Here is a 13,357-nt window from a genome sequence, read left to right as displayed (position 1 = left end):
GTAGAGAATCTTTCCCAGGATGGATTTCCCCGTGGGAATGGTGCGTTTTATCCTTGTGAAACCTTCTGGTTCATCTATGGAGGTCTGAGGTCCGAAGGCTCCCTCTGCCCTGCTGTTCCCGGGCACCTCATCCCCACGTCTCCCTCGGACCCGCCGACCCACCGACCGGGGGGACATGCGACGCTCAGATGGTGTCTCTTTAAACGGATGCGCTGGATGAAGTCAGAGAGTAATCATAGTTGCAAATGAGGTCCCACAAGAGAATGCTCCTACGGTCAGCGCTGGGGCCAAGGAGCAACAATGGCCCGCCTGAGGCCCGCCGGACAAAGACCCCACAGTCACCCCCCGCCCTCCCACCCCAGACCCCTCCGTACGACCCATACATCGTCAGACCCCCATGACTCCACATCTGAGTCACTTTGGGGATGTTTGTGTGTGTGTGTAGTGTGTAGTGTGTGTAGTGTATGTGGGTGGTGAGTATCTGTCCGTCCGTCTGTCTGTCTGTCTGTCTGTCTGTCTGTCTGTCTGTCTGTCTGTCTGTCTGACTGTTCATGTGTGTGGGTGTTTGGTAGTGAGTCTGTGTGTGTGTGTGTGTGTGTGTGTGTGTGTGTGTGTGTGTGTGTGTGTGTGTGTGTGTGTGTGTGTGTGTGTGTGTGTGTGTGTGTGCGTTTGTATGTGTGTGTCGGTATGTGTATGTGTGTTTGTGTGTTGCCATTGTCCCGACCAGGACTCAGATAATGGGAATGCGATTCCAACACAATGTCAGTGTTTTAGCGGTGGATACTGCGTGCTGCGTCACACGCTGTTGACTAAACAGTGATGATTGCAGAGGCTAATGCTAATGCTAATGTTGAGTCAACAGCACCAGGGTGAGAGAGAGCCGCTCTCCACGTGACCGAGTGGCCCCGGGTCCCCCCTCCACCATCTGCAGTCTGTTTGGTGGCCCCAGCTGAAGTGTCCCCAAAAGGAGAAGAAGAAAACAGCAGGTGTGTCAACACAGTGGAACCGATTGAATGTTGAAATGTCTTCAGATGTGGAAAATAAAGTTTCACGTTGCAAAGGTTACATAATAAATGTTATTGTACTGTATTGGGCGTTTTTGAAATGCATTCTTTGGTTTGTAATATGTATTCACCAAACTAAAGGGTTGTAAATTCATAAACAAATTAACAAAATAACAAGAATAATCTTTTCAAACAACATTGAAACCATAAATTTACTGACAACAACAATAAGTCTAAAACAATTAGTTAAAGACGAAAGAAGGGAAAGTACACGAACCAATGTCATTTGGACGACGGTGAGGGTGTCATGTCATTATCCATCGACCAGAGCGACAGGTGAAATGTCCTCTGTCTCCATCTGGTGGCACATACGTCAAAGCGCGAGAAATGCCGGCCAGTCAGAATACGAATCGGAGTACATTAACATGAACCTTTCGACACACATCAATACAAACGCACATTTATATAACAAGCTGTTTTACTGCAGTACTTATCAAGCGACTGCAAGGGCACAGGCAGTGTAACACTCTACCTGTTTAGTTAGTAACTTATCAAACGCCGTCATCACTTATGGATTGCATGGTTCCTATGCAGGTATGGGTTAATGTAGCTCCAAGCAGAACTCCAGTACTAGTACCAGTATAATATACGTATATGTAATATTAAAAACACAAGTAACATTAATAAAATGGAAGATTAGCAGGGCACCTAAGTACATTTAACAAGTGTTTGAGAAAAAGCATGTTCGGTGTGTGTGTGTGTGTGTGTCATTCAAAGTAGCTGAATCACGGATGGTTTTAGGATTATTTTAATAGTTCTCTCTACATTAACTCACATACTTCTTCATTGGTCCAGGTTGATTTAAAAGATTAAAAAAAAGAAAAGAAAGGACATTTAGCAAAAGATTAATGTCGGCCGTTCATATTAAATATCCTCTGTATATATTTATTGACATAATAGTTTTAACGGGCTATGACAAATGTACAAATAGGAGAGAATAATTATGTACAAACTAGACTGCTAGTTGTCTTTGTAGACCATCTGAACGCTCGAACACCAGATAATATAGAAAGTTACATCCTTTGGTCACAAGGATGACCCAAAAAGGGAACGTAACAGCGTAAAAAACATTTTATTATTATAGACTTGAATCAGAAAGAGCGAAAACCCAACTGTCTAACGATGGATGTAAAAGCTTTGTTGACCCTCCCCAAGACCTCTTATCATAACAATACCATTTGTAACTGAACCTAGGGACCTCTCTGAGCTGATTGGCAAGCAGAGCTGTCAGCAGACGGGCCGGCTGTGTATTCTAAGGACTAGACAAACAGCGCCCCCTGCTGGGCACACTGAACTATTAACAAAAGTGTCTGGTAAACCCTACATGGCGTGTGAGTAATAGTATGTGGTCGAAAGACCAGGTAAATTACAACGCAAACATACAAATCCGGAATGTTCCTGTTAAGTATCGACTCACGAAGATGTGGTTTCCAGTGTTGTAAAAAACCACATGCCTGAAATTACCTTTTTTTTTTTGTATTATTTTACCTTAAGTTCTTATCGAAAGGAACTATTATTATCTACCATGAAGTCTTAAAAGATTATTAAAATGTCAAGGACGTTTCCTTTTTAACATTTACCAAAATAGATTCATATTCTTTAGAGGCGAAGAAAACTAAGGTCACAAATACAAGAGGAGAAATTTCAATTACTTCAGTAGCAATCTGCCCTCCTGCAGTTTTGCTAGAATCAATCAAAACACCGTCATTCTCGGCCACCATTTCATAAATCAACAAAACATTTAAGGGGATTAGCTTATATCTTACACAAACAGTAGCAACAGGCGTCTAAAACCTCATCGTTCAAGCTATAATGTTACAAAGTCTACAAATCAATGGCTACTATACTTGGAACACTCAACGTGTGAAGGCAGACAGAAGTAACCGATTCCATACGCCCGAAAATATAGAAAGAATATTGAGAGGGCCTCATTCAAAATCCCTACTTTCCAACGGTTCACAGGCAAACACTGACCGCATGTTGTGCAACAGGCCACGGCTGCACATCAAGTTAAAAACGGCGCGGCGGACTTCCTCTTTCACAGGAAGTAATAACAGTTGGTGTGGCCAGCTAGCGAAGCCCTTGATCTGGTTCCTCAATCGTCGGGTGAAAATAATTTGATGCCCCTCGCTTCAAGACGGTCGCCAAACATTCCCGGAATCTACTTCCTGCTGTTTCTTTTCTTCACCTTACAAACAAACTATCTCTGAGGTCATGGAGGCACCTTGACTAGTAAAAACCTTGTGGTTCCAGTATTGGGACGCGACGAAGGAGGGGCGGAAAAAACAGACAAATCCTCGACCTTGGGGTCCCCTGGAGAAAAGGATTATAGGTTTGAATCAGTGTGTGAAGGTGTGTGTGTGACTAATGCAAGCAGGCCCGTATATGCAAGTGCATGTCTAGGTGTTGGGGGGGGGGGGGGCGGTTTATACGGGTTTGGGGGTGGGCAGGGGGGGCGGGGCCGGGGCCGGGGGCGTGGAGGAGCCCACTGGGATGACCCCTGTGGCCAGCAGGATGATGATGAGGATGATGACGAGGACGACCACCACGATGATGACGATCAGCTTGACGTTCTTCCACCAGTATGTGCGTGCCACCTTCTGGGACGTCTGCTTGAAGTGCTGGGCCTAGGAGGGGAGAGAGGAGAGAGGGAGGGAGGGAGGGAGAGAGGAGAGAAGAGAGAAGAGAGAAGAGAGAGAGAGAGAGAGAGAGAGAGAGAGAGAGAGAGAGAGAGAGAGAGAGAGAGAGAGAGAGAGAGAGAGAGAGAGAGAGAGAGAGACACGTCATCAGGGAGGCTCTCAGGGGACGTGAAGATACCGTGTAACTGTAAATACTATCATCCAAGCGTTGTCGATAACAACGACTCTTCAGTTCCCAATATTAGAATCAGAATGAGAAATAATATAGTACACATTTAAGAAATATATATCATGATGTAGACGTTGTTAATACAGAAATAACAATGCCTAAAAACTTTATTAACCAACAAGGTGGTGACGCTCACCCCCGCCTGTAGGTCCTCAGACTTGTCCATGAGGTCGTCCAGCCTCTCTCCCCGGGCCAGGATGCGGTCTACGTTCTGGGTCATGATGTCCTTCACCCCGTCCACCTGGCTCCTCAAGTCCTCCACCTTGGTCCGGGCGACAGGCTCCACCCCATCTGCCCGTTCCTACACAGGTGAGAGACACACAGGTAAGAGAGACAGACGGGTGGGAGACACAGGTAAGAGAGACAGACGGGTGGAAGACACACAGGTAAGGGAGACAGACGGGTGGGAGACACAAGTAAGAGAGACAGACGGGTGGGAGACACACAGGTAAGGGAGACAGACGGGTAGGAGACACACAGGTAAGAGAGACAGACGGGTCGGAGACACAGGTAAGAGAGACAGACGGGTGGGAGACACAGAGGTAAGAGAGACAGACGGGTGGGAGACAGACGGGTGGGAGACACACAGGTAAGAGAGACAGACGGGTGGGAGACACACAGGTAAGGGAGACAGACGGGTGGGAGACACAGGTAAGAGAGACAGACGGGTGGGAGACACACAGGTAAGGGAGACAGACGGGCGGGAGACACAGGTAAGAGAGACAGACGGGTGGGAGACACAGAGGTAAGAGAGACACAGGTAAGAGAGACAGACGGGTGGGAGACACAGAGGTAAGAGAGACAGACGGGTGAGAGACACAGATAAGAGAGACACAGGTAAGAGAGACACAGGTAAGAGAGACAGACAGGTAAGAGAGACAGACAGGTGAATAAACAAATGTGAGCCGACACACAGGTAAGAGAGACATAAAAGTAAGAGCGACAAGTGAGAGAAACACAGGTTAGAGACACAGGTTAGAGAGACACAGGTAAGACACACACGCAAGAGAGACACAGGTAAGGTGGACACACAGGTAAGGTGGACACACAGTTAAGAGACACATAGGTGAACAAGCACAGGTAAACAGAGACACACAGGTGAACAGAGACACAAGTAAGAGAGACACAGGTAAGAGACACAAGTGAGAGACACGCAGGTGAGAGACACACAGGTAAGAGAGACAGGTAAACAGACAGACATGTGAACAGACACACAGCAAGACATATGTGAACAGATGCAGTTAAATAAAAGACAGGCACACAGACAGATGCTAGACACACAGGTATGCAGATAATACAGGTAAACACCAAAGCCCAGGTACGAGACCCAGGTAAAAGACTAGTATTCTGTATTCTTTAGTCTGTTTTGATGAATGACGTCACCACCTGGACCTTTAAGTGTTAACGTGTTCACCTCCAGTACACATTTATTGTGTGTGAACAGTACTCTGTTTGCATTGTGTAACAGCGTCTTGCCAAGACAAAGCCTCACACGGAAGCTCAAATTGGTGCTTACATTCATAGCATATAGAGAGAGACTGCATACTGGTGAGTGGGCCTCAAACCAACAACCATCTCTCAATGGAGCTACCACTTCTATAGCGATGCATCTACAAGGCTGCCTGTGTTCTCAGCAGTCGACACTGTGTGTGTGTGTGTGTGTGTGTGTGTGTGTGTGTGTGTGTGTGTGTGTGTGTGTGTGTGTGTGTGTGTGTGTGTGTGTGTGTGTGTGTGTGTGTGTGTCCCATAACGTAAACACCACCGTCTCTAGGAAACAGGGTGGAGGCTGCCGGTGTCTCTGCCTCCCTACGCACGAAACCAGCGCTCCCTCTCGGGCATTGGGAAGGGATAGCTCTCATATGTTCACACAGAGAGTCAAACAACAGCCGGTCTGCTGTGAGGGCCCACTTGTCTACCTACGTACCTACCTACGTATCGGTCTATCTATATCAGCCTGAAGACTGACGGGGAAACTCGAGGACATCCGAGGTTCACCCAGGAAGGCGCTCTGAAACCACCCTCAGGTTAACCAGAACACACCGATACTGGAGTTGGTACTGTGGCTTTATTTCCCTATCGGTGAGCCTCTCTGGGAATATCGTTACTGGGCCATGTACAACTGGGCACGAGTTCCCACCAGTAAGAACAACAATCTCATCTAAATATAGGCCCGGAGAAGGTGAATTCTGAAGTTCGTCTTCCAAACTCCTCCCCCACATACAAAATTAGGAGCTTAATTTAATTCCTAATGATGTAAACATGTCCTGACAGTTTAAATGGGTTATAATAACTTGTTCTGACAGTTTAAATGGGTTATAATAACCAGATAGCCGTCTCCACCGTGGTAGTAAAATTAGGTCATTTCCTTCTGCCTTCTGGGCAGCGATCAAGAGTTAGGAAATAGAATCAATAACCAATAAATGTACACATAACAATCACATAATCCAGCTGAATAACAACGTTACATGTTAATGAGAGAGACACCTGTTGGATGCTAACAATAAATAAATAAATAATAACACTGGGCCACTGGAGTGGAGCCGAAAACATCGACACCCCTGAGCACCAGAGTCACCTACCGGATCAATATCCATTATTCACTGGGGCGGGGGCTGCACGGATCGATTGGTGATCCTGATGGGACTGGATCGCGGGGTTTTCAACCTTTTGGACCACTTTGAAGTTCGGGATACTCGCGACGATAACGTTTCCTCGTAGGTGACTTCCTGGTTCGGTCGTTCTTTCTCAAACTAAATTCCTCCCTCGGCCCTCCCCATCTCTCCAACCTTCGGCCCTCCCCCTCTCCCCCTTTGGGCCTTCCCCTCTACCTTCCCTCTCCCCCTCTCCCCCTCCCCCTGTATCGCTGATACTGTGAGATGGATATCAGGGATTCTGGTGGTGGTTAAACTATATTTTGAAATTTAAATCGATGTCATTGATTTAATTTCACATTCTATATGAAAGCTTAACAATTTAGCGCATTCATTCAAACTGGATTACCCTACATTCAAACTGGATAAAGTAGAAGTAACTCAATCTGGCCTAAGGGCAGTCAAAGAAAAAGTATAACTTGTATATGAAAAACTGGATTAGATGTTAATAATCTTAAACATTATATAAAAGTTGAATGATCCCAAAAAACCTGAATTTGTAATGTTTTCAATTTATATAATTTTAAGAGTTGGTAGCTGTTGAACTGTGGGACAGTGCCTACGTTTGGTAACAAAAATGAATGAATGAATGAATGAATGGATGGATGAATAAATAAAGTGTGAGTTCCTTCACAGGTCTATCATTGAGATTAAACTACGGTTCGGTATCCCAATTTCACCATGACGAAGAATATGCGACCTGTAAGTCATTAGTTTCTGCATTATTCTTGGATAGTTGATGTATTTCAGCTTCCAGGTGGGTTGAGTTCAGTTAACCGTCAGGTGAAGGTTGATTTGAGTAGTAAGGATGTTTTATTAGTGCATTGGCTACTTAAGCGTCTGATTTTAATGGTTGCCAGTCCAGGTTCTAAGTGAGTGTTGTAAGGTGTAATAGATTTCTGTGAGTACATCTAAACATACTCCAGGGCTGGGTTCTGATCTCTTCAGTCTTCTTTCCCGCCACTCTCCCGAGCGTTGCATCTACATCATAGTGTTTCTTTACTGGTGGGGGAGTGGCCAGAGTGAGAAAAGATGCAGGCTTGGATACAATGCTGTCTGAAGACTACAGGTCTGTAGTTGCACCCCACTCAGGAGAAACCGAGTGTTGGAGAATCAGTAACATGGACTAGAATGTCCTTTAAGACGGGGATTCAGAAGGAGGAACGCCAGGGGGAGATGTGAGGGCTCCTCGTCTCAACGACAAGAACGCAACTTTGCTCTTATATCAGAGAACCAAGGAACATATTTCCCTGTTCCCGTCCCTGCATCGTGACGCCTCATCAACGGTTTCTTTACCTCCTCAGCTGGAGAGCAAAATTCCAGCTCAAAAAGGCTCATTAGTGGAGCAGATGAATGGCATATTTCAAGAGAATCGTTCAAATTGGTATACAAGCATGAAATTTGGTACAGATACTCTCTAAGGGTCACTTTTTGGGAAAAAAGGCGTTGGCCACCAAATATTCAACATGGCGGCCATTTTTTCAAGATGGCCACTATTTCTGCCAAATGCTCGTTGTGTAAATCGTTCAAACATTGATGTAGGCATAACATTTAGGGAAAATACTCTCTTAAGAATGTTTGTCTTTAAAAACGGTGCTTGGCCCTCGAAAATTCTAGTTGGCAACCATTTTTCAAGATGGCTGCCATTACTCTTGAATCCTTACATCAATTCTTCAAATGGTGATGCTATCATCACATTTGGTACAAATATTCTTCAAGGAACATTCTCATGGAAAAAGATGTGTGCCACTCATGGCACCTCTTCCTTAACACATGTAATGTGTTAAGGAATAGGTGAGTCAATCTATAAAAAAAAAAAGGGCTTAACCCCCAAAAAAATTATACAAAAGGTTTTTCAATGGATTCTAGTAGTATTTGGTGTGCTGGATAACATACTAAAAGTATACCAAAATATACCTCCCAGAAAGCCCTCATTTGATCCTTGAGCAGTTTTTGGTCCTACTGTATGATTGATCAAGCACAGCTGTTAGTGTAGATGAGGCTAGAATTGACATGTTTGCCCGAAAGCAGAGGCCATATGAGGCCATTCTTCCAACAAGAGCAGCTCTGCTTCAACACACTATACGTGCTGCATATCAGGCAGGCTGCATATGGGGTCAAGCAACCCAGTGTCAGCCAGAAGCAAAGAGTCATGCTGACTGGGGATGGAAAAAGATTGGTGAACAATGGGGGTTATTTTGGACAGCAAATGCACCAAAAAACTAGCCAAGTGTGGCTTCAAATAAGAGTGCCGTGGAAGATGCAAATGTTTTAGATTGGGGTTCACTTGCACAGAACTGTGCAATTGCAAATGTAAATAAAAAAATAAGTAGGGAAGGCATTGGCTACCATTTTTAACAGTCTTTATTATGACTCGACAGGGCACAACCTCTCAATCTCAGGTTCGACAATCTAACCAGAAGCCAGCTTTGAGCTGGTTAAAATGTGAACTTTTTTTTTTTTAACTCAGTCCCAACAGAGTACACTATTAAAGCAACACCCACCTTGAAAAATGAATCATGAATTTTTGCGATTGCCCTTTTCTAAAAGTGTGGCTGTCAGATTATTTTGCTAACATGCATTTGTGCATCAGTGTACATACTACAAAAATGACGGCCATCTTGGAAAAGATCTCCATCTTGAATTTTTTATTGGCCATACAACTTTTTCAAAAAGTGGCCTTAACATAGGCATATTTTCTGTATCACTATTTGGAAACAGTGGCAATGAACATAGGACAGGAATGGCAGTCATCTTGAAAAATGGTTTCCATCCTGAATTTTTACTGGCCACTTCCCAGTGGCCCTTCCTCTCTGCGGACTGCACCTTGCCGTGGTGGAGAGGCTTGTGTACTCCAATGAACCTGAGAGCTATGCCGGCAGGGATTTTATATCCCTGGCAAGTTTAACTAGGCCAGACAGGTCAAAGGAGAGGAGGCAGACAAAGCAGACATTATGACTATTTGTACAGAAATGGTGGCCATCTTGAAAATGGTTGCCATCCTGAAATTTTGAGTGGCACATACCTTTTTCCAAAAGAGTGTTCCTTGAAGAGTATTTTTGCCTAATTGTATGCTTGAATCACCATTTGAACAATTCAAATAATTAATATTCGACAGGAACGGTGGCCATCTTAAAAATGGCGGCCATCTTGAGTTTTACTGGGACAAGCATCTTCTTCCGGACTCTCACCTTTGTTGCATTTGAGAATTACAGCACATTCAAATCATCCCGCCTTCCTCCAATGCCCCACCCCCTAAGCGTTATTTTAGTACAAAACTAAGCGTTATTTTTTAGTACTGTAGAGTACTGTAACGACCTCGCCGGTGACATAATGATGTCGAGTCATTAGTAGTTGAAGGTAGTTTTAATGAACCAAAACCAGGTCACTGAAACCCGTAACATTGTAACCAACGACAGAAAACCGACACAAAACAAACCCCGGTTACCCCGGCAACCCCCAACACGGTCTCACTCGCGTGCAGGTCCCCACCCTCCTGTTCTTCCAAGGCCCTCCCGCAGCTGACCTAATGATTCGCCCCGACACTGATTGACAAGAAGAACATTACAATACATGCACGTAGAACAACTGGCATAACGGACAACGAAATATAATGTAACACATAACACACAAACTATTTAACTGTCCCAGGGTCGCTACAGTACAAAAGTTCTAGTCTCCCATGGGTTATGTTTAGACTCCCATGGGTTATGTTTAGACTCCCAGGGGTCATAATATCTACCAGGGGTCTAGTAAACAAGAAATTTAGCAGGTGGCTCACTGTAATTTTATGGGCTTCGTGTGATACTGTTTTGAGGCCCCATGTTGAAGGACAGTGGTCCCACTGAGTATAAGAAAGGTGTTTGAGCATTACAAACAGAGTAGCGGGACAACGTAGCGTCTGAGCCCGAAATGGGTCCCGTAATCGGACTGAGTGTGGCGGTTGGTTGCCAACGGTCTGGAGGTCTTCCTGGAGCTCCAGAGTAGCGGGACAACGTCGCGTCTGAGTCCGAAACGGGTCCCCTAATCGGACTGAGTGGTGCGGTTGGTTGCCAACGGTCTGGAGGTCTTCCTGGAGCTCCAGGGTAGCAGGACAACGTCGCGTCTGAGTCCGAAACGGGTCCCCTAATCGGACTAAGTGGTGCGGTTGGTTGCCAACGGTCTGGAGGTCCTGAGAATCATCCAGGGGAGCGGGACCACTTGGCTTCTGAGGCCGAATCGGTTCCCCTTGTCGGACTGAATGGTGCAGTTGGTGGCCAACAGTCTGGAGGTCTTCCTGAGGCTCCAGAGGAGGGTAACTCTGTGAGTCTGAGTCCGAGATGAGTCCCCTAATCGGACTGAATGGTGCAGTTGGTGGCCAACAGTCTGGAGGTCTTCCTGAGGCTCCAGAGGAGGGTAACTCTGTGAGTCAGAGTCCGAGATGAGTACCCTAATCGGACTGAATGGTGCAGTTGGTGGCCAACAGTCTGGAGGTCTTCCTGAGGCTCCAGAGGAGGGTAACTCTGTGAGTCTGAGTCCGAGATGAGTCCCCTAATCGGACTGAATGGTGCAGTTGGTGGCCAACAGTCTGGAGGTCTTCCTGAGGCTCCAGAGGAGGGTAACTCTGTGAGTCTGAGTTCGAGATGAGTCCCCTAATCGGACTGAATGGTGCAGTTGGTGGCCAACAGTCTGGAGGTCTTCCTGAGGCTCCAGAGGAGGGTAACTCTGTGAGTCCGAGTCCGAGATGAGTCCCCTAATCGGACTGAATGGTGCAGTTTCAGTACGCCGGGGACCACTTTGGTCTGCCATCGTCAGTCGCTACGGTTGCTACTCGCTACTGTCTGCCGTGGAATCAAAACAAACCCTCTAGTTGAGGACGCGCCTTGATGACGCGGGCCCGAATGCGCCACAATAAGCAGACGGAAAACCTTATATATCCATGCAGCAAACAGACAGGTCTGTCGGCCAATAAGGTCCTTCGGTCCGAAGAATTTTATTGGTTGAAGTTTTCACTAAATATTATGAGAGTAAAATAATTGTTTGTTTTTACTCCTGGTGGGTCTGTCTTGCATATTAGAGTGTTATTACCTTATTAATACCAATTTAACCTTATCCAAAAAAAGTGTAAAAATGCAACAAAGGTGAGAGTCCCTTTAAGGAAAAAATGTTTATAATAATAAAGTGGCAAGCGAGTTTGAAACTCTCGGGGCCCAAACTCCGCACGACCCCGAGAATTGCCTTTTTGTAAACACGCCACACACAAACAAACACACACACACACACGCACGCACGCGGCCACACACACACACAAACACACACACGCACGCACGCGGCCACACACACACACAAACACACACACACACACACACACACACACACGCACGCACGCACGCACGCACGCACACAAACACACACCGAACACGCACACACGCATCACATCGCCCACGACCGGTAACGCCGCCTCTAGATTTGCACCATAATGCAGCATTTTTTATTATTATTTGTTGTGTTAAAAAAATTGTTACCACCTGCTGTAAACGATCTAGCCCCCCCCCCCCATTCCTCCCAAAAATAGTTCTCTGGTGCGGTTCCTTGCCGAGCTCACCAAACATGAGGCATGAGGCAAACATGAACGCGCAAAATTCAACTTCATAAATTAAAGTTCATTCATGGTGCGTGCTGCTTAAATGTAATGCAAATGAGCCGCACAAGGTGGCAACTGAAGGCTCAGAACGTTAAAAGAAGAAATAGCTGATATGTGTTTGGTTGCAAGGAGTAGATGCGGCTGGCCTTCCTCCCTATGTTTAAAAAAGTATGGATGATTTACCTCGCAACAGTGAAACTGAATCGTGATTGGTCATTTTTTATTCACAAAGGCGGCAAAAGTGAGTTACATAGTGAGTTACATACTCAGAGTTACGTCGGCCAGCCTCCTGCCTTGCAAAGGCACTTGGCAATTTTTTCATGTAATTATTCAGTAATAAACACACATTGCACATAGATAATTTTGAAAAATATATATTTTTTGATAATAAATCACGTAAATCATTTTTTTAAATCACGAGGGGGCGTTGCCTCCTTTGCCTCATCTAGGATGGTTCTGGCGGATGTCGAAATGGTCTATGCGGTCGGGCGTCCGGGATTGGGTGGAGTTGGAGATGACCACGGGGATGACACCTGTGGCCATCAGGATGCCGATGACGAGGATGACGCTGAGGAACAACACCGGGGGACCGAAGACCACGATGTAGCAGAAGTTCTCTTTGACATGGGAGACACACTTCATCCTTATGCTCGTCTTCTCGAATTGCTCGGACTGGGAGAGAGAGAGGAGGGAGGTCAGCTGAGAGGTCCGGGGGGGGGAGGGCGTTGAGCATCGGGGCCCAGGTTCTGCGCTGGTTCTGCACCCTTCTGATGCTAGACCGGCCTCAGCTCAGATAAAAAGATTGAAAATAATGTGGTAACAGAAAAGGGGGTAACATCCCCTCAAGTCCCTTGGAACCCTTTTGGAGCTCTTCCAAGTTTCCCTGCCGGATGAAGAGGTTCTTTATGTCTTCTGTCAAGCTGACCACCTGACACTACAAGCCCTGCACTCTGCAACGATGCCTCAAAACTTTATTAACCAACAATGTCGTGACGCTCACCGACTCCTTCAACACCTCAGCCCTCTCGTCGGCGTCGGCCAGTTTTCCAGCTCTCTCTTGGACCGTTTCCACATTCTTCATCAGGATCAAAGCAACCTCTTCCGTATGCTCCGTCAAGGCCTGCACCCTATTGGCCTGTTTCGGGACACAC

The 13,357-nt window shown here is 46.0% G+C and overlaps 1 protein-coding gene across 1 annotated transcript; it reads right to left on the bottom strand.

Annotated features, from left to right (window-relative positions):
- Positions 1-1,796: 1,796 nt before the first annotated feature.
- Positions 1,797-6,698, bottom strand: LOC115554747 (vesicle-associated membrane protein 8). The gene is made up of 3 exons (XM_030371584.1): positions 6,512-6,698; positions 4,069-4,233; positions 1,797-3,691 (listed from the first exon to the last, which is right to left on the bottom strand). Exons 1-3 carry the CDS (start codon positions 6,524-6,526, stop codon positions 3,491-3,493), a joined length of 381 nt encoding a protein of 126 aa, XP_030227444.1. The 5' UTR covers positions 6,527-6,698; the 3' UTR covers positions 1,797-3,490.
- Between the last annotated feature and the right edge of the window lie 6,659 nt (positions 6,699-13,357).

Source organism: Gadus morhua, chromosome 11, assembly GCF_902167405.1.
Source record: "Gadus morhua chromosome 11, gadMor3.0, whole genome shotgun sequence".
NCBI lineage: Eukaryota > Metazoa > Chordata > Actinopteri > Gadiformes > Gadidae > Gadus > Gadus morhua.
The sequence above is the reverse complement of the archived record's forward strand: the minus strand, read 5'-3'. Positions and strand labels throughout refer to the sequence as shown.

Coding starts and splice junctions, on each gene's coding strand:
- LOC115554747 (XM_030371584.1), bottom strand. Junction 3,692..4,068: donor CTGAGGACCTACAGGCGGGG/GTGAGCGTCACC, acceptor CTCCCCTCCTAG/GCCCAGCACTTCAAGCAGAC.